This window comes from Xenopus laevis, chromosome 5S, assembly GCF_017654675.1.
Source record: "Xenopus laevis strain J_2021 chromosome 5S, Xenopus_laevis_v10.1, whole genome shotgun sequence".
Taxonomy (NCBI): Eukaryota; Metazoa; Chordata; class Amphibia; order Anura; family Pipidae; genus Xenopus; species Xenopus laevis.
Window position 1 is genome coordinate 114,450,496 of NC_054380.1, and position 19,936 is coordinate 114,470,431.

At 38.9% G+C, this 19,936-nt stretch overlaps 1 protein-coding gene across 2 annotated transcripts in view; it reads right to left on the reverse strand.

Moving 5' to 3' along the window:
• Window positions 1-14,160, reverse strand: part of arhgef4.S (Rho guanine nucleotide exchange factor 4 S homeolog) — a 122,683-nt gene extending 108,523 nt beyond the window's left edge. The window contains exon 1 of one of the 2 annotated variants that reach the window (XM_041564989.1): window positions 13,928-14,160. In XM_041564989.1, coding sequence (XP_041420923.1) covers window positions 13,928-13,966 — 39 coding nt within the window. In that variant the 5' untranslated portion in view covers window positions 13,967-14,160. Of the gene's footprint in view, window positions 1-1,607; window positions 1,685-13,927 lie in introns of those variants that run through there. The other variant, XM_041564990.1, reaches the window with a different exon arrangement.
• Window positions 14,161-19,936: the final 5,776 nt, after the last annotated feature.

The following is a 19,936-nucleotide window of genomic DNA, read 5'->3' on the forward strand; positions in this document are numbered from 1 at the left end:
TTTTTTTTTGTGTGTAGTGCCACAGGGCTGTACTGGGATCTGGTTGAAAAGCAAGCTTAAACTTCTCAATAAGAACAGCTACAACTTTGCTCAGTGTCATCTCCAGTAACAAATTCCCTTGCCAATACCAACTATCTTGCTTCAACATATGAGCTGGTGTTATCAACTACCAGTACAAGTTTTGCACTTGGAGATTTCCCTGATTCTATTCAAGTCTGCACTCAGCCATATATACGTATTAAACTTTTGACTTGTATTATATTAAACTGTAGACTCATGTTGCCAATGTGACTTCTAGTAAAGAGTTGCCTGAATTTTCTTTATATTTCATGCAGTTGGCTTATAGCGGATTTTTGAACTAGTCCTGTTGTTCTTCTCTCTTTTACACATTCATACCATTAATGAGGTTTGCTAGACGCTCCGTTCCTTTGGATGCAGAACTAAAGAAGAATGCTACCAAAGGCTGTGCTAGTGTTTATGTCTTCTGAAAATATTCATCAAGATCATGACTAATTCATGCTCTCTGTAGTGAGAAGATACTATTAATTATTCTTGAGGCAGTTAATTCCCTTCTAATTATAACGAAAATCATTACCTATGTGGAATTTCTCATTAACAGATTTTTATAATATGAGGAATGTTAAGTTAAATTCCATGCATACTTAACCAAGCTCTACATCTGCCTAGTAACCTAGTACCTGAATCAGCAGCCACTTATCCATTCCTGAGCATTCCTATCTACCAAAGTTACCCTGATTACATCTCTTCTGCATCATATCCTTAAAGGGGGGTTGTTGAGCTTTTGAGTTAACTTATAGGGAGTTATTTAGCAAAATCCGAAATGTTTAAATTTTCTAAAAATCACTCCAACCAAATCCACATGGACTTTCCCCCCTATTTATCAATACATTTTCATGAAAATTTCTTGTGCAGGAAAAGACTCAATAAAATTGTGAAAAAAATCTGAATCTTACGCATTTTTTGGATTTGTCACCGAAAACTGCGACTTTTTTGGATTTGATGCCTGAAACCAAAATATCTTTGGGTTATTGAACGAAACCCAGCTCAGATCAGGATATCTTCAAAATGTTGGGACATCTGCCATTGCCTTCTACATGAACTTTGAGGGTCTGAGTTGAAGTACTTTTTTATTCGGACCTTTAACGCCATCCACCATAAATCATGAAAAATTTTAGTTTTTTCTGGAAACAAATGGTGTTTTCCTCTTTAAAAGCCTGACCAGAAAAAAATCAGACCACCATAGTGTTACTCTAATGTCTTCCTGTTAAGATTTCAAGTGATTTTACAAACTATGCCAGGAGGCTCAGAATCTTCGGTCGCCAATAAATAGTTAATAAACAGTTCTGGCTTTCCCTAGCACTGCTGCTGGTGTATCACACATGAATTTCAGTTTCTCATGGGAATACTTTGAATTTAAAGTGATAAGACTTGGATACATTCCCTGCCCAGCAGCAAAGCTGGAAAAAAACAATGATGAGACTTTTAACAAGATGAGCGTTTCATCCCCATGTAATGAGAGGTGGAGGCTTGGAAAGAGCAGTCATTCTACAAAGAAAGATTTTTGATCTATCCATGAATTACATTACCATATTCCCAAGATGAAAGGGGGTCCAGTAAAGTCTGTGTTGATTGATCCTTTAATTCATGGCACCGAGGTTCTTCCTATGACTAAATGAAACTAATACGAGTTTCAGTTCTCCCCTTATGAGCGTGTCACCACCTATTTTAATTAAAGCTATAGTTTAAATGGAACAGGGCGGATGTTTTGAGAATCCACCCCAATTCAATTGGGAGAGCTGGTTTGCTTTGATACATTACTAAGAGTAATTTGTGATTGACAGTGTACATGGCACCGAGAAGGAGGTTAACAAAGGTGTAAAGCAAAGGTAATCAGACATCATGAAGCAATTATTGCTCAGAGATGGGAACAGGAATTCCTTAAATGGCTCCATTTATTTGCTAGTTTATACTTCAGCATTGTTTGTTTCCCAGGCCTCCGTTGATATCTCTGAACAAGCCCAAGACATATGCCATCCATAGCATCAGGAATAACTCATTTGGAAGTGAAGATACAGTATGAGTTGCTGCTGAACTAAATGTGCAGCCAAGTTTAGATCCACACATATGTATCTGCAAGTAGCACCAGTATGTGTATGGCCAAACATATAGTTGAAACAACACCATACGATTAATGGTTGTCCTCTCTATTTATACAGCCACAAAGAAGTGGCACACACCAAGGCACCATGCTTAATGGCATTTTAAAAGACCATGTTGAACAAAGGCTGGTACAAACTGGACTTCAGTGGAAACTTGACTGAGGTCCAGTTTGTACCAGCCTCTGTTCTTCATGAACATGTGATTTCTCATTTAAGCTGTAGGTCTGAGTTTAAGTCTTCTTCATGTCTGTAATGGTATTTCATACCTAATTCAGGCCAGTGCCTCTTTCTTGAAGTCCCCACTCCTAGTATCTTGTTTTGCTCTTACTGAGATAGAAAATCATCATTTGGAATCAGTAACCAATTTTAACATTTGCCCACTCTGCCCAAAACAAGTTTGGGTTTTGTTTTACTCCTAAATGTCTTAATTTAGAGACAGGTCTGTCTACTGCATGGTAATTAATGATGATAGTATGGTGTTCAATTTACATTATTTTTTTTTTTTTTTCACATCATAGTACTGGGCAGTGGGATTCTTTTCTCAGATGCTGAAGCAGGCCCCTGACTTTCAGAATGGTATAATAATGCAGTAATGTAAACCACACGTGCACATATCAGCAGCACCACTTTGCATTCAGTGAAAATCCTGTTGCAAAGCCTCTGATCCTATAGAACAGGGATTTCCAACCTTTTTTTTACCTCTGAGCCACACTTACATGTAAAAATTGTGGGAGAGCAACATAGTAATGCAAAACATTCCTAGGGGTGCAGAATATGGGATATGATTGACTATTGGAAGCCCCTGTGTGGACTTGCAGCCTATAGGAAGATTTGTTAGGCAGTACACATGGTTTTTATTCAATTAAAGCTTGCTTTCAAGTCAAGTTTAAATTCAAAAAGAAACACCTGCTTTGAGGCCACTGGAAGAAACATCCAAGGGGTTGGAGAGCAACATGTTGCTCATGAACCACTGGTTGGGGATCACTGTTATAGAGCCTCTGTTAACAAGAACATGCAGCACTAAAAAAGCCTCTGCACGTGGACCATAATCCACGTCATATCTAGCCCTGTCAGCCTCCTTAAGAGAAAAGCGTATATATATACGTATATGTATAAAACGTCATATATTAACTGGCAAAAACTGCAAAGGTCCAAACCTCTTTTATACATAGTGCTGCTCTCTCATATATAACATCATGTAAATGCTGCACATACACATTTCTGACAGGTGTCTACATTTGCTCGGGGTGTAACACACACTCTTGCTCATAAGGGTGTGAGTCATGACAATGCATCTTATTGCCTATCCTTAATTTGTGTTGGTGCCTCCCAATCAGATGATCTAGATATTTGTCCAATTTGGCATATTCAGGTAAGACAATATTATTGTATGTCTGATTTCTACATTCTGGAGGAGATTAGTAGGTATAATATCAGGCTGAGCAGCTTTTGTACAAGCAGCTCCCAACATTACACTTATTTCCTAATAGTACCAGCTGCTGTGCTATGTGACACAATATCATCTGTACTCAGGACACGATGTGCATCTTTTGTGCGTCCTTCCAGCAGGCCAAGCGCCTTTTGTAAATCTTCCAATTGTCCTCTAATCCTCTAATGTATTATATAGTGACTTGGATCACTTTCCATTGACAAGATCCATTTACTCTGCAGTGTGACTACTAGCCAGAGGGCCCTGATGCGAACATTTCTCACCTATCCCCCTTATTCAGTGTTGGACTGGCCCACTGGGATACTGGAAAACTCCCGTGGGTCGAGGTGTCAGTGGGCCCTCTAAGCATGTTGCCTATTTCATGGTTTCTTAATGGTAAAAAAGAGGCTTAATAATGTAAGAATAAAAAATAGTAAGTAGATATAAAAGGCTAGAAGAATAAAGAGGTTGACTGAGGAGAGGAGGAATAACAGTTTGGAAATTGGGCCCACAGTCTACGGTTTTCTGGTGGGCTACTGGCATCCTACTTCGACAGGGCCCTTATTGTCTTAAAACACCCACGTGGGGTCATTTACTTATGCTTCTGCTGCAATGGTTGGAACATTAAAGGAGAACTAAAGCTTCTAAAGAAGTAGGCTAGACATGTTGTACATTGTGTTTTGAGCTTCTGAACCAGCCCAAGGCAAACGCAGCCCTTTAGCAGTAAAGATCTGAGGATTTTAGGGGCGGCATGCTGCCCAACCACACCCACATTGGTTCAAAAACACTGGGAGGTGCAGGAGATATAATAGTTTTTAAAATCTCCTGCACGCCAATCCCCATTGCTCTGGTCCCAATGATGGAAATTTGATTGAATAAAAGGGAGGGGACGGGGTGACGAACAACAGTTGGCCTAGGGGTGCCTGCTATGTAAATCCGGCCCTGGCTCTGTGCTGCTGTCACTTACTGAGCTTAGAGTCCAACACACAAAATACTGAATATATATTAAATAAATGTCAATATATAAGACTGATTAGTAAATAATTCAGATTACTGATCATGGCAGCAGAGAAAGCAGCACACTTAGCATCAGAATTAATAATCAACCCTTTAGCATCAACTTATATGTCAGGCCAACCTCATTTTCTGCTTGATGATTTGCGACAACCCCTAAGCTTAGCTCCTCAACAGCTGCTCAAAGCCCACTGAGCATGTGTGTGACACTCCTAACAAAAATCAAGATTGGAAACTCCTGTGACAACTTTGAAGGCCTGGATCAACTTTAAGTTGGTTCAATAAATTCAGTATATAAAATGGTGCATTTCTCATCATATTCATTTTTAGAGTAGCTTTGCTTTAAGGGTTTTAAAAGTACACCCCTTAGCGTTTACTTTAAAATCTTTTGTAGCACGGACATAAGCACAAATCAGGGGACAGGTAGTAGGAAGGAGGGGGGCACCTACCTGCCTCCCTTTGTGTCTTTGGTTCTCTGCTTCTTGGGGTGGTGGAGTCCAGAAGAAGAGAGCTCCTTGTTGAGAAGATTAATATAAGAGCATAAGAAGCTAATTTGTGAGCACTTGTTTCAATTTGTGACCAAACCAGTACAACTTTAGTAATGATTAAATTAGCCTGGGGTGTGACGCCGCTATACCATTTTACTTTAATGGTAACAGAAGAAGAAACACAACATGCCACATAACTTAAGACAGAGTCACAGAACAGTATAATATGCAACAAATGACATGGGCCCTAAAATACAGCTAATGCCCTCACAAATGATTTTTTCTGTATTTCATTGGAAATATCATAGGTCTGATCTGATAACTGAAGCATAGTTTTGTTTAGAATGTATCCAAAAGTGGAAATTTGGGTGGGATCACACAAACGACAGAAGAGTACATTGAAGAGAACCATACTGTAGGTTTTAGCCTCGTGATGCGCAAGACCCCCATGTTTCCCTTAATGGCAGACTGGTTTTGATTGAAAAAGTAAGCCACATGTTCATATTAGGGGCAGATTTAGGCAGGGTAACATCCTTTGCCTGGTGTTGGTTATGTCCTTTGCTCTGGTATCCTTTGGCCTCTTCATTCATGACACTGGAGGGGTTGGTATGGAAATCTGGCAGATATAGCTTCGTGACATCACTGCAAAAATACTTAGGTGCATTAACACAGACCAGAAATGATGTACCATTAAGATCACAGCTGATTACCACATCCAATTAACACTTCTTAATTTTGTTTTTGTTGACCATATGCCACTGCCGCCCAAGCAAAGTCTTTCTGAAACGCCTTCTAACCTGAAGGTCATGTAAGTTGTCCTTCTATCACAAGAAAAGGCAGTGCCTTAACACTTTATGCATGTTTTTTTTTTCATCCACTTATTGTGGGTCATAGGAAAATGTCAACACGGGTGATTCTGACAGCAGACTGGGGTAGACTTCATGCCCTTATGGCTTTGTGTTGGCCATTGCCATGGCAGTCTGGAGATGGCTTAACACTCTGGGCTTTTTCCTGAAAAGTCTTTTTTTGCACGAAAAGCCCGAAATAGTCAGGTTTTTTGGGCTAATTCCAATGCAGACATCAGAAACTTCCAAATAGGATAGGGACCTCTCCCATTGAAAACCTCAGCAGGTCTGAGATGGCGGATTTTTGGATTCTGACTTTTTACAGCCTCGGGGGTATAATAAATCTCGAAAAATTTGGATTTTATAGTAACAAAAACTCTATTTTTTCAGGTTGTTGGCATTTGGACTAGAAAACCTTTTAATACCTTAAGTACTACTACATAAAACGCAAATGGCCAGTGGGTCAGAGTACAGAGGAACAACAGAGAATGATGTGGGAAACCAAATGGTCATTTACTTTCCAAGCTCCTACTACTGCCACTTTCAAACCACCTTTAATCTGACCTGCTAATACCTTTAACTACAGATGGACATTTGCACTCATGCTGTGAAACACGTGATTTTTAAATCCCTCTCCTTGCTGTTACAGCCCAGTATCAGCTTGCTGTTAAGTGCTGTAAGATTTTTAACAAAAAAATGAAGATCATTAATTTTTTTCCCATTTGTTACTGTTGTCTTTTGGAAAAAACAATGAAGTAACTAGTGCAGGAAGACTACAATGCCACTGAACCACCATATGGCATTCCTCAGATCCTTTTATATCATATATACTCCCCCCAAGCACATATATGTTCACTCCATAGGCAGATGGGTAAATAGCAGGTCTGGACTGAGAATTAAAATAGGCCTTGGCATTTCAGGTACACAGAGGCCCAATTCACAGAGAAAAACATCCATTGACTTCTTCTATTTCGACAACAATGTCCCCATAAGAAAAAACACCCATTGACTTTATTTTATTATGACAATATTTCGCCATAAGAAAAAACCCTGATTGACTTTAATGCATTAGGACAAAAGAAGTCGCCATAAGAAAAAATGTCCATTGACTTTAAAGCATTTGGAGCAAGAAAAATTTTGGTGCATAAAAACGCCCATTGACTTCAATGCTTTTCGCGAAATTTTCGGCGTACAGATAAACAGGACAGATTCGATCATCACTAGTCCGCAGGATTGCGCAACATGCACATCCTATATTTCTACTGGAGCGGCTATGAAAGCAAGGAAATCACTTGTGCAGCTGGGCAGCATGCTGACAATTCATTTATATCACACTAGGCCCAGGCCTTTGTGCCCTTGCAGAAAATCAATGCCTGGGGAGACCTTCTATTAATTTTATCATCTACTCACCAAATATTTTGGAGGCAAGTAGATATCATGGTGGTTGATGGTCCCCGGGAATGTACAGTATTATTAGTTATTATTCTGTCTCATACACTAAGGGAAAAGGAGATGAATGAGGTCCTAGGGCTCAAACAATGAATCTGGAAGTTCCTACGCTCTAATGCTAAGGTAACCCTTGGCAAGCTGCTAGGTCAAGCTCCACAATGGCAAATTACTATGTCAAGCTTCAAAGAGGAATCCCTGCCAGGTTTTGTTTTTTTTTTGGAAGGGACAGGTTATAGTTAGCCTTGAAACAGTTCCACAATACAAGTTTAAATCCTAGTTTTCAGCTGCGTGTAAGATCATTATTCAGAAACCATTAACGTCACATGGAATTAAAGGACAGGCACGAGTGTATTTGCCTATTATTAGGGGCTCTGTGCAATGTGCAACACACTGATGTTTAGTGTAAGTGCAAAAATATAAATAAAAGATGAATAAAGACAATAATAATCTTAAAGAAGCAGGGCATGGCCTGTGATAAGCCATGTATAGTTCAATCTTAAAGTCTGTAGTATAATTATAGCACCTATCAGGCTTCACCAGCCAACAGTAGGGCTCATTTACACCTGCAAGCACAGTGAGCAACTTATACTTTTCCCCGCAGTTACTTGCACATAAAACCACTTGTATGGGCTCCCTACTCTTACTTATAGTTGCTGCCTTCTGTTCTGAATCAGTTGCTGCTTTGCCTATTGATGCAGAGGAATGATGGAAATACTTCCACCTCCTGACCAGACAGTAGATCCAGGGTTCCCTTTATGGCCTGTGTCAATAGGTGCAGGGGGAAATAACGGTGATTGCGCTCAAATTGTACTTTCCTAACTGCACCTCGGTATGTAAATGTGCCCTAGTATGTTGATTGTAATTACATTTAAAATTTACTTTTGAGCCTCATGGAGACCCTCAATTCATACAGCAACAATAAAAAAGATTATGTGTCCATATTTTTTTCCTGTCTTTTCTAAAGGGACTTCTGGGATCTTTTGATAGTAGGTGCACTGTTATGACGCGGACAAGAATCACAGAATAAACTTCCAAGGAAGAAAACATTGCTAAGGGCCAAAAGCACAAACTCATTGATTTAAAACAGCGCTGACTTTATCATGGATTCTATTCTCATATTCTAGGGTATTTCTGTCTTTTCTGTCACATTTGTGGCAGTTGATCCAAAGTGGAGAGAAGCATCTCAGCAATTTAGGTCATGAAAGTGATAGAGCAAAGGTTTTCTCCCTGTAATAATGCACAGTGTGACTTATAAAGCAATATTAGCGAGAAAATAAATCATATACAAACAAGATGTAACTGTTCTTGTTTAAGTAGTTCATAAAATATTGTATCTCCCTTGTGCTGTGTGCTTCAGGAAGAGCCAACCTCTATCACCTCTCCATGAATGAAGGGGATCTTATAATAATGAAAAGGTGTATCTCTAAATACCATAGATACGTCTAAATCAAAGAGCAATTAGAAATGCTGCGGTTGTTTATTCTAATGTCATTTTATGCCCTAGGGCTTATCATGTAGTTGTGTTGCAAATTTGCAATGATTATATATATATATATATATATATATATATATATATATATATATATATATATATATATATATATATATATATATATATATATGCGCTTTGGTGCAAGCTGGACCTCCATGAGCATTGAGCACTAATCAAACATGATCTCCTACAGGATAAAGGCTCATATCCTGCAAATGTGCTACACATACAATATAAATGCATAATATGCTTGAAAACCATTAATAAATTCTAAGTGCACCAAATGCAGTCTGTGCTGAAATCACCAGCATTCGTTCTAGCTGAAAGGTATGGGACCTGTTACTCAGAATGTTTAAGAATTGGGGTTTTCTGGATAGGGGGTTAATTTGTAACACCAGATCTTAAAGGAACAGTAACATCAAAATATGAAAGTGTTTCAAAGTAATAAAATATAATGTACTGTTAAAACTGGTGTGTTTGCTTCAGAAGTTGTACTATAGTTTATATAAACAAGCCAGTGTAGCCATGGGGGCAGCCATTCAAGCACAGAATATATCGCAGATAACAGATAAATTCTGAAGAATCCCATTGTATACTACAGAGCTTATCTGTTATCTACTGTATATACTGTGCCTTTTCTCCTTTTTCAGCTTTAAATGGCTGCCCCCATGGCTACACAGCATATATAAACTATAAATATGTTTCTGAAGCAAACACACCCGTTTTTACCAGTGCAGGGCAATAGTATAATATATTGTCAGTCCTTTAAAACACTTTAATTTTTTTGGCGTTACTGTTCCTTTAAGTCTGCTAAAAATCTTTTTAACATTAAATAGACCCAAGAAGATTGTTTTGCCTCCAATAAGAATTCATTATATCTTAGTTGGGATCAAGGTACTGTTTTATTATTACAGAGAAAAGAGAAATACTTTTTAAAAACGTAAATTTAATCTATAGGAAGATAATTTCCTTTAATTTAGAGCTTTCTGGATAATGTGTTTCCAGATATTGGATATATTGAAGCTCATGCCACATGGAGGTCTGTTTGCTACAGTATGTGTTCACCACTGCCCCCGTGTTAAGTATAGGATTCTCAAGGTATGTTTGGAAGCACTCCATGTAAGACATGTAAAAACATATGTATATATACACTTGTAGGGACCTATAGGATCTGCTAGGCTCCTATAGCTTTAAATCCCTACCCTCCTTTTCCCTAGTTGCTAGGCAAAAGCCCATTTATCTAGTTTAAGTATTCACCTATCAGTTATTGGCCAAGAGGTATAATGACCACTTCCTACCACACTTCAATATAATGTTTGGAAAGGGGTGGATCTTCCTCTTTGGCTGCTGGTGTCCTTACCTACTGGTTGTGCTCATTGAACCTGGGTACACCAAGGCCCAGTAAAGCCACCGCCCTAAAGGGACAGCACCTTTAGCGATTAAGTCTGGGACCAGGGAACCCCGTGAATGAGGTTAGCTAGAATTAGGTTATATCTGTTATAGACTCTCTAGGAGAGTGAGATAGAGAGATTATATAGCAAGTGCAGCTTTGTGCTCTATCGAGGATCTGTAGCAGGGAGTTAGGAGTAGCTTCCCAAGACATCTTCATTGCCTTCAGTGAAGGGACCACAGTGCATAGGGTGTCAGACTAGACTTCTTCTCCCTGACCACTCCACTGGGTTGGATCTGGACCACTTCAAGGTACATCTGCCTGGGATTCCTGATTACTACTTGACTACAATGCCTTATGGGAGTCACATTCCTCAGCTGTGTCATCCCACCTATTCTAGCATGTGATGTTACATCAACCTTTACCTCTTACCAGCTGTGAGTAAACCATTCGATTATTTTACAAAAAGAACCTCCTGGCGTCCATCGTTTTCCTATTTTTGCTATACTGTAGCCTGAGTGTTGTAGTTCCGCTACACCCTTATGGGAAACTTCCACTTAGCGAAGGCCCTGAACCTGATGTGTGAGTTACAATGTAACCCATGCTCATATCACTAGCTGGACACTTAACTCCTTGTGGTCTGGATAGCCCAGATTAGCGTCACACACTACTACTCTAAACCAATATTATTTCTTTGTTACTAAAATTGCATTTAGATAGTAACATACAGATTATTTGTGCAACAAGTTTACTGAGACTGGTCTGTAAGGTGCAAAGTCTCCATAAGTAATGAATAATACATTTCTGAGACTGGTCTGCATGCCTTGGCTAATGATGAATGGCTCCAAGACTGAAGCATCTTTCTGTAATTATTATCTCTGTCACATGGTGGAGCTTTCTGTGCTGCAAACAGCTGATTACATTTCCAACCCTTATTATTAGGAATCATGCCCTTGTATGATGATGTAATGTGATATGTGGCTGTAGAATCAGGCGCCTTGTAGGACCAAGTTTCAAGTGTAATTGGATGCATATCCCTTGATTTACTCAGTAATTGCACAGTGTTTTCTACCTCGGATTTCAGTTAGCTAAACGACATGCAGCGGAACGGCTATGTCAAAACAGAGGAACGCACAGAAATGTGTTTGTGACAAGTACAACTGCCTTTCACAGCGAGACTAACCAGATGGACTGGAAACTAAGTTCTCAGCCCCATCTTGTTTTAAGAGATTTTGGCAAGGGCAATAAAAACACAGACATATACTAAAAAACATAAACATAAGACAGGGGAGCTAGTACTGCACACACCTACCTTATCTGGAGCTGAAACAGCTTACTGTGCATAACTATATATATATATATATATATATATATATATATATATATATATATATATAGAGTCAATGGAGGAGCCGGCACTCTCGTCAAACGGTTCAACATCGCCTGGGTGCAGTGTTTTGCCAATAAAACATTTTTATTTCAATTTAAGTCCTGAGAGTGCGGACCTTCTTTGCGCGCTATATATATATATATATATATATATATATATAATGCTTGACATAACTAATTGGTGGTGATATCAGTAAATCATAGTGATGGTGATTATGAAAGAACAGTTCTTCTATTACAGGTATGGGACCTGTTATCCAGCATGCTCGAGACCTGGGGTTTTCTCGATAACTGATCTTTCAGTAATTTGGATCTTCATACCTTCAGTCTACTAGAAAATCATGTAAACATTAAATAAACCCAATAAGCTGGGTTTGCTTCCAATAAGGATTCATTTTATATTGGTTTGGATCATGTTGTACAAGGTACTTTTTTATTATCACAGAGAAAAGGGAAATCATTTTTGCAAATTTGGATTATTTGAATAAAATGGAGTCTATAGGAGACAGCCTTTCCGTAATTCTGAGCTTTCTGGACAACAGGTTTTCGGTTGACGTGTCCCGTACCTGTACTGTAATTGTCTGATCCTGCATTTAGAAAAGGTTCTGCATATTTTCTCCTGATCATATGTTATTGTATGATTTGAGGGCAGAGAGAATATTATTTATTTATAACTGTCTGCTGTGGGCATAGTAGTTCATCAGAGATGAAAGGGCGAGAAAGTGGAGTTAGAATATCCTACATATTGTGTGTCTCTCCTCATGACACTTGAAAAGCCCTCAACATCAGCCCTTAAGCTGGCCACACACTATAAGATCCACTCGTTTGATGACAGCACCAAACAGATCTTTCCCCGATATGCACACCAACGGCAGGGCTATATTTGTATATTGGGTTAATCCGAACATTCGGCCCTAGGGCAGAATGATCAGATTACAACGAGGAGCAATGGGCTCCGATGGGTAGATCGCCAGAAAAATTAAACCTTCCCGATCGATATTGTGGCTGTCGGAAGCCCCCATATATGGGCAGATAAGCTGCCGAATTGGTCTAAAGGACCGTTATTGGCAGCTTTAATCTGCCCGTGTATGGCCACCTTTAGATCAGTCAATGGCTTCCAAATTGGAACCGTGGCAATGGGAAGGCTCAGCCTAAAGGTCAGTTGAGGTGAACGTTAGGGAGAAAGGACATTTGTTCTCGTTTATCCTGAAAGCCCATCTTGACATTCAGAGAGGGGGAGATTTGGGTTAACTATGTATTTATTGCCCTAGCTATAAAACTGGATAAAAAGTGACTCACTGATACAACAATATTTTCCTAAATTTTAACTGACTTCCCGAGGGCCAAAGATTGGGCATTCATTGAGACCTTGGCGAGAACTAAAAATGACCTAATGGCAAATGGCACTTTTACAAAAAGCGATCACAGTATATACCATTATATACAGTACATTATGGGTTCCTTGCATTCAGGATAAGCATTTTTCTAGATGCATACATACTTATCTAACAATTAATCAAAGTTTTTTTTACTTTGCATTAAAAAAAAAGAGAAACTAGCAGGAATATCGCTGTTGACAGAAACTCTTTGCAATCCTATAAGCATTCCTAAATGAATGATATGACTTGGGTTAATCCCAAGGAAGCACACGTTTTCACAAGCTGTCACATAACTACATATAACATTTTCACAGAGCCTGATTATCTTTTATCCGCCCTTTAAATTTATTATAGAGGGAATGTTAATATTGTAAGAATGATAAATCACTTTGATCCACTGCTTGCAGAACTGGATTATTTTTAAAGTAATTCTCATGTTTTTCTGCTACGTAAAATATACTTGCTCCCTGGAAAAAAAAAGATTTTCCCATCCAATTGCACTTTTCTATGTTTATTCGTTTTCTTCTAGGTAAACCCAAACATCCTGATTTTCTAAAACCACTTTCGTAAAAAAAAAATTGAAATCATTTACTGACAATAAGAAATTATAACAATGTCTACAAATGTCTTTTTTTTTATTCTGTTGTGTGTCAACACATTATATGTCATCAATGTCAAATAAAACTTTGTGAACTGAGTAAACAGCGATTCTCCTGTTGATTATACTAGCTTACAGTATGAATAGACAAAATGCCTTAGTCAACAGATTAAATCCATTCATTTCAGAAAAGATCTTTTTCTGCATTCCTAAACATTTTCGTATTTGGCAAGAGGCATTCCTTACATAGCAAAGAGAAGTTAAACAGCCTTACCTTAAAGAAGCTCCGCAGAAAGTACATTACACTTAGCATTTCTTAAACTTTATAAAATGGTCCCCACACTTCCAGCCCAGAGAGAGAGGGGATGGTGATTATTCTCCTATCCCGCTGTGCCTTAGGTTGCATACATTCCCATTGCTATTTTAGACAATCTTAGCCCAGGCGAAAGTCTATGAGCTTTGCCAGGAGCTTATGCTTAAGGAGCTGAATAACAATTAGGGCTTATCCGAGCTGCGCGGAACAGCACAACAGTACAAACAGGTTTGTTCACAGTTTACAGCCATGAAGGACACCAACTGGGCATGCTCTACAAACACACTTTTGTTTATAGTGAATAAAGTGAGAGGCCCTGGTTAGTTCATTGGCCAACAGCTGAGGTCGGACTAAGATTTACATCATTCTTTTCCCTTGTGATTTTATTTTCTAGTTAGAAATAAAAATAGCAGAGAACTGAAAGTGAGAGAAAACAAGTGCAATGCCAGATATTAATTAAATTGATTGTTTAATGTTCACTGATTACTTTTTAGTACAGGTGGGGGATCTGATATCTGGAAACCCATTATCTAGAAAGACCCGAATTACAGGAAGGCTGTCTACCATAGATTACATTTTAATTAAATAATACAATTTTTCAAAAATTATTAATTTTTTTCTCTGTAATAATCAAACAGTACCTTGTACTTGATCCAAACTAAGATATAATTGATGCTTATTGGAGGCAAAACAATCCTGTTATGTTTAATTAATGTTTACATTTTTTTCAGTAGACTTAAGGAAAACCTCCAGTCCCAAGCATTCTAGAGACATTTTGAAGACAGCTTTGAACAAGTCACCATAATACGAATTGACGCAAGACTAAAGCTTGCCATACATTTAACAAGGTTGCCAAAGGAGTGAGTCTTTGCCCGATTTGGCCACCCATGTGCAAGGTAAAATCTGGCTGATCTAGTCATTGGCCCAGAGGCCCAAGTAGCAGATCATACAAAGCTCTATGGGGACTCATTGTGCGAAAGGATTTTTAAACGTACCTGATAGCACCAGTAAGTTACTGACTTTATCTGGAGTAGGCAGCTTTTTAGCTGCAATAACTGCAATCACTGCAATCAAGCGTTTGCGATAACTTGCAACGAGTCTTTTACAGCGCTCTGGAGGAATTTTGGCCCACTCATCTTTGCAGAATTGTTGTAATTCAGCTTTATTTGAGGGTTTTCTAGCATGAAACGCCTTTTTAAGGTCATGCCACAACATCTCAATAGGATTCAGGTCAGGACTTTGACTAGGCCACTCCAAAGTCTTCATTTTGTTTTTCTTCAGCCATTCAGAGGTGGATTTGCTGGTGTGTTTTGGGTCATTGTCCTGCTGCAGCACCCAAGATCGCTTCAGCTTGAGTTGACGAACAGATGGCCGGACATTCTCCTTCAGGATTTTTTGGTAGACAGTAGAATTCATGGTTCCATCTATCACAGCAAGTCTTCCAGGTCCTGAAGCAGCAAAACAACCCCAGACCATCACACTACCACCACAATATTTTACTGTTGGTATGATGTTCTTTTTCTGAAATGCCGTGTTACTTTTACGCCAGATGTAACGGGACGCGCACCTTCCAAAAAGTTCAACTTTTGTCTCGTCGGTCCACAAGGTATTTTCCCAAAAGTCTTGGCAATCATTGAGATGTTTTTTAGCAAAATTGAGACGAGCCTTAATGTTCTTTTTGCTTAAAAGTGGTTTGCCCCTTGGAAATCTGCCATGCAGGCCATTTTTGCCCAGTCTCTTTCTTATGGTGGAGTCGTGAACACTGACCTTAATTGAGGCAAGTGAGGCCTGCAGTTCTTTAGATGTTGTCCTGGGGACTTTTGTGGCCTCTCGGATGAGTTGTCTCTGCGCTCTTGGGGTAATTTTGGTCGGCCGGCCACTCCTGGGAAGGTTCACCACTGTTCCATGTTTTTGCCATTTGTGGATAATGGCTCTCACTGTGGTTCGCTGGAGTCCCAAAGCTTTAGAAATGGCTTTATAACCTTTGAAATTGAACTCAGGTGTGATAAACCACAGTTAACTTATTTTTTAACAAGAGGGGCAATCACTTTTTCACACAGGCCCATGTAGATTTGGAGTTTTTTTTCTCCCTTAATAACGTAAACCTTCATTTAAAAACTGCATTTTGTGTTCAATTATGTTATCTTTGACTAATAGTTAACGGTTTTTGATGAGCAGAAACATTTAAGTGTGACAAACATGCAAAAGAATTAGAAATCAGGAAGGGGGCAAATAGTTTTTCCACACCACTGTAGTACATTGAAACCACCCCAGGAGGCTTTGAGGCACACTGAACTGCCAAAGCCCCTGCTCCATATTAAATAGGACCCCCAATGCCTTTGCATTATGTTTTACTGAATCTGAGAATACTAATAATATTAAGCACATCTGCCACTGAAATCCACAACACATTCAAACTACAGACCTAGTAGTCCATTGTACATTATTTTACTACTCGTGCACTGGAATGGATTCCCAGTGCCTGCAATAAATCTGTGCATGTCCAATTAATTTTAAAAATACAGAGATAAATGCAGAGGGAATGTTAAAAAAGCATTTTAAGCCTTTATAATGGCTTGTAGATTTCAAAAATATTTATAAGAAACTGTAAAGTCAGTGTAAATTGCTCTTGGAAAGGATTTCTCTTCACGTTATATTCTTTTACCTGCCATATACAGCAATGTGAAATATGTTGGCGATATATACTTACATGTTAATAATATTGTTTGGATCAGCAGAATAATTGCACTCTCTCAGCTCCAGTGGGTCTGTCAATATTTATCCATGAAAAAAAAAAGATCAATCATGGGATGGAACATAATAATGGTGCATGGATAGCTGCCAATGAGGATGCAAATCAGGTTTCCAATCAGCTCAACTGTATAAAACACATCTCTGTACAAAATAAAGGGTAGAAACCATAAAAAATAGAAACCAATCCTGTTATTTTAGTACCTGTCCTGTCAGACTGGAGCATTAAAGAAATGAGTTTATTGCCTTGGTAAAACATAGCGTAATAACAACTAATCTGTCCAAGTAAGGGTAACGTTAAATTAAGTGTCAGCAGCATAGAAGAAATGGAAGCAAATAGACACAAATCACTATAATCAGTCTGAGCCAGGGCACTACTCTATGGAGAGTTCATCCAAAAATGGAGCACCAAGGAAGCCGGTATTATCAGATAAAAGATAAAAATGTATTAAATAATCTTAAAAATTATATCCGCATTCCGCTGACATATCGTAGGCTGCCTATTTAACGCGTTTCATGGCTCCCCGCCACTTCCTCAGAAGCTAACAGCAGCCTATCTCCATCTTCCTTAAAAAGGCACAACCCCGCTCATAAAACACATTAACCCTTCCAAAGCCTTACAAATAATCCGATTTACATGACCATTCGTTGGCAGGACAATTAACACCATGTCAAAGTAAATAGAATTTTAAATGACCCCGTTTGAACACTTACTACCTATCCTCCACTGCAGATAATAGAATTATACAATGTTACTAAAAAACTGACACTAATTCAACTAAAGCTGTTACCATAATAGACACATTATATACAATCCATTTCCACCCTGAAGATAATAAGGAACAGCAAACATCTTGATACATTGTGAATCAAATCTACTAACAAGTTCAACAGAAGCATGATATCTCCCATTCCCTGTTCACCCCATAGGCTTCAGTAGTTTCCATTCAGTGAATCCATCATGCTTCCCTCAAAAACAATTTTCTTTCCAAATTACCTCTCCTTATACTTTATTTTAACTCATCTATGATTTGAAATTATATCTTCATCACACCGTTATGTTTCTCCTGTATAGGTTTAGCTATAGCGGATTTATGATCCTTCCTACGGAGGCTTTTCTCCCTGTTTTCCCCACATATTGGGAACCACAGAAACAAGTCACTAGATATACAATAGTAGATTTTGCAGGATGTGCAGCATGCTGGAGCCGAGCATCGACCAGTAAGTGCTCCCACTAATATACTTACTGCACTACTCTATGGGAAATTAATCTGCTTAATTGCTGGTATGTGTCAGCACCAGCACCATTTCCGATATATTCGTTATTCTTCCCTGTCCCCCTCTCAGTACCTCTTCATGCAGGAGTCTGAGTCATATTCTGATTGACAGTTTGGTCTACAAATCCTATGGGGCCCTTCCTTGGCCCACAAGACATATTTCAGCTCATTCGTGCAAAATAACTAAAAAAAAAAAAATCTCTCTCTTTATCACTCTACATGTGGGATTTGAGTCAGTTTTGTTAGATTTTCGGTAAGAGAAAGGAAAGACAGTCCTCCTAAACGATGTACAGTCATATGAAAAGTTTTGGGAACCCCTCTTAATTCTTTGGAGTTTTGTTTATCATTGGCTGAGCAATAGTATTTCAGCAGTGACATTAAATTTATTGGATTAACAGAAAATATGCAATATGCATCAAAATTAGACAGGTGCATAAATTTGGGCACCCCAACAGAGATATTACATCAATACTTTAGTTGAGCCTCCTTTTGCAAATGTAACAGCCTCTAGATGCCTCCTATAGCCTGGATTCTGGATGGTGGTATTTTTGACCATTCAACCATACAAAATCCAGTTAAATTTGTTGGCTGCCGAGCATGAACAGCCTGCTTCAAATCATCCCATAGATTTTTCATAATAGTCAAGTCGGGGGACTGTGAGGCCATTTCAGAATATTGTACTTCTCCCTCTGAGGATCTTTGAGGATCCCATGCTGTCACTTTTCCGAGTCAAACAGAAGCACAACTTGCAATTGGCCACCTTAAATACCTTTTCTCATGATTGAACACACCTGCCTATGAAGTTCAAGGTTTAACAAGCTAATCCAACCAATATGGTGTTGCCAGTAATCAGTATTAAGCAGTTACATGCATTCAAATTAGCAAAATTACATTTTTGCACAGCCAGTTTTTCACATTTGATTTAATTTCATACAACTGAATATTGATTGCTTCACTAAAAATCTTTGTTCAGAAAACACCCCAGTACTCAGATGTTGAAAAATATACCACTGTTATCTTTTTGGTTGAAAGTGGAGTAAATTACTATGCAGGCTGAGAGGGGTTCCCAAACATTTTCATATGACTGTATTACACATAACTGTCCATCAAAATCTGTTTTCTTCATTATGAGAAAATAAAAAGAGGAGACTGCTGAATGGGCAGTAGTAAAGCCAGTTGGGTTAGATGCATGGGGCTAATTTAAACAAATGTTTTTTTCTGGTATCTGCCTATATTAACTAATGATATTGTTCTTCTGTATTGTGTAACATGATCCTCCAGAGAAAAGAATGACATTTTCAAAGATATGGGAAAAGGAATATACAGGATAGGGATGTGGGGCAAGAAAAACTCGACCCACACCGACCCTAACCTGCGTGCCCCAGATCTGCACCTGTCCACACCTGATTTCCACTTTCCTTTTTTAGACCAATGACATCACAAAAGGGGCGGAGCACATAGGCGTGCGCCTATAAAACCAGAAGTCGGAAATCAGTGGGGAGAGCAGGCAGAAGAGCTCAACCCAAACAGCGACCCACGACCCACAAATGGGGGAGCAAGGTTGGCCCAAACCCGTCCGACCCACGGGTCCTACGGGTATCAGGCCGGCCCGCACATCACTAATTCAGGAATCTAGTAACTTAGTTGCTACTGTATCTTTACGTAGTGGAAGGAGGGAGGCAGTTGCTATAAGTAACTACACTGTAGCAAACTTTGCACCTTTTATTGCATAACCCCAACAGTGTGCAAATGTTTTCTTTCCCGTGATTATATATTGATTAATACTGTGCTATGGAACAACTGCATTCACAGCCGCATTAGTTTCTACTAGGGATAAGCAAACTTTTTCGCTGCGTTTCGCAGCGGAAATGACGCCCATAGACTTCAATGGGACAAAAAAATGTTGCGCGTCAAAATAATTGTCGCCCATAGACTTTAACGC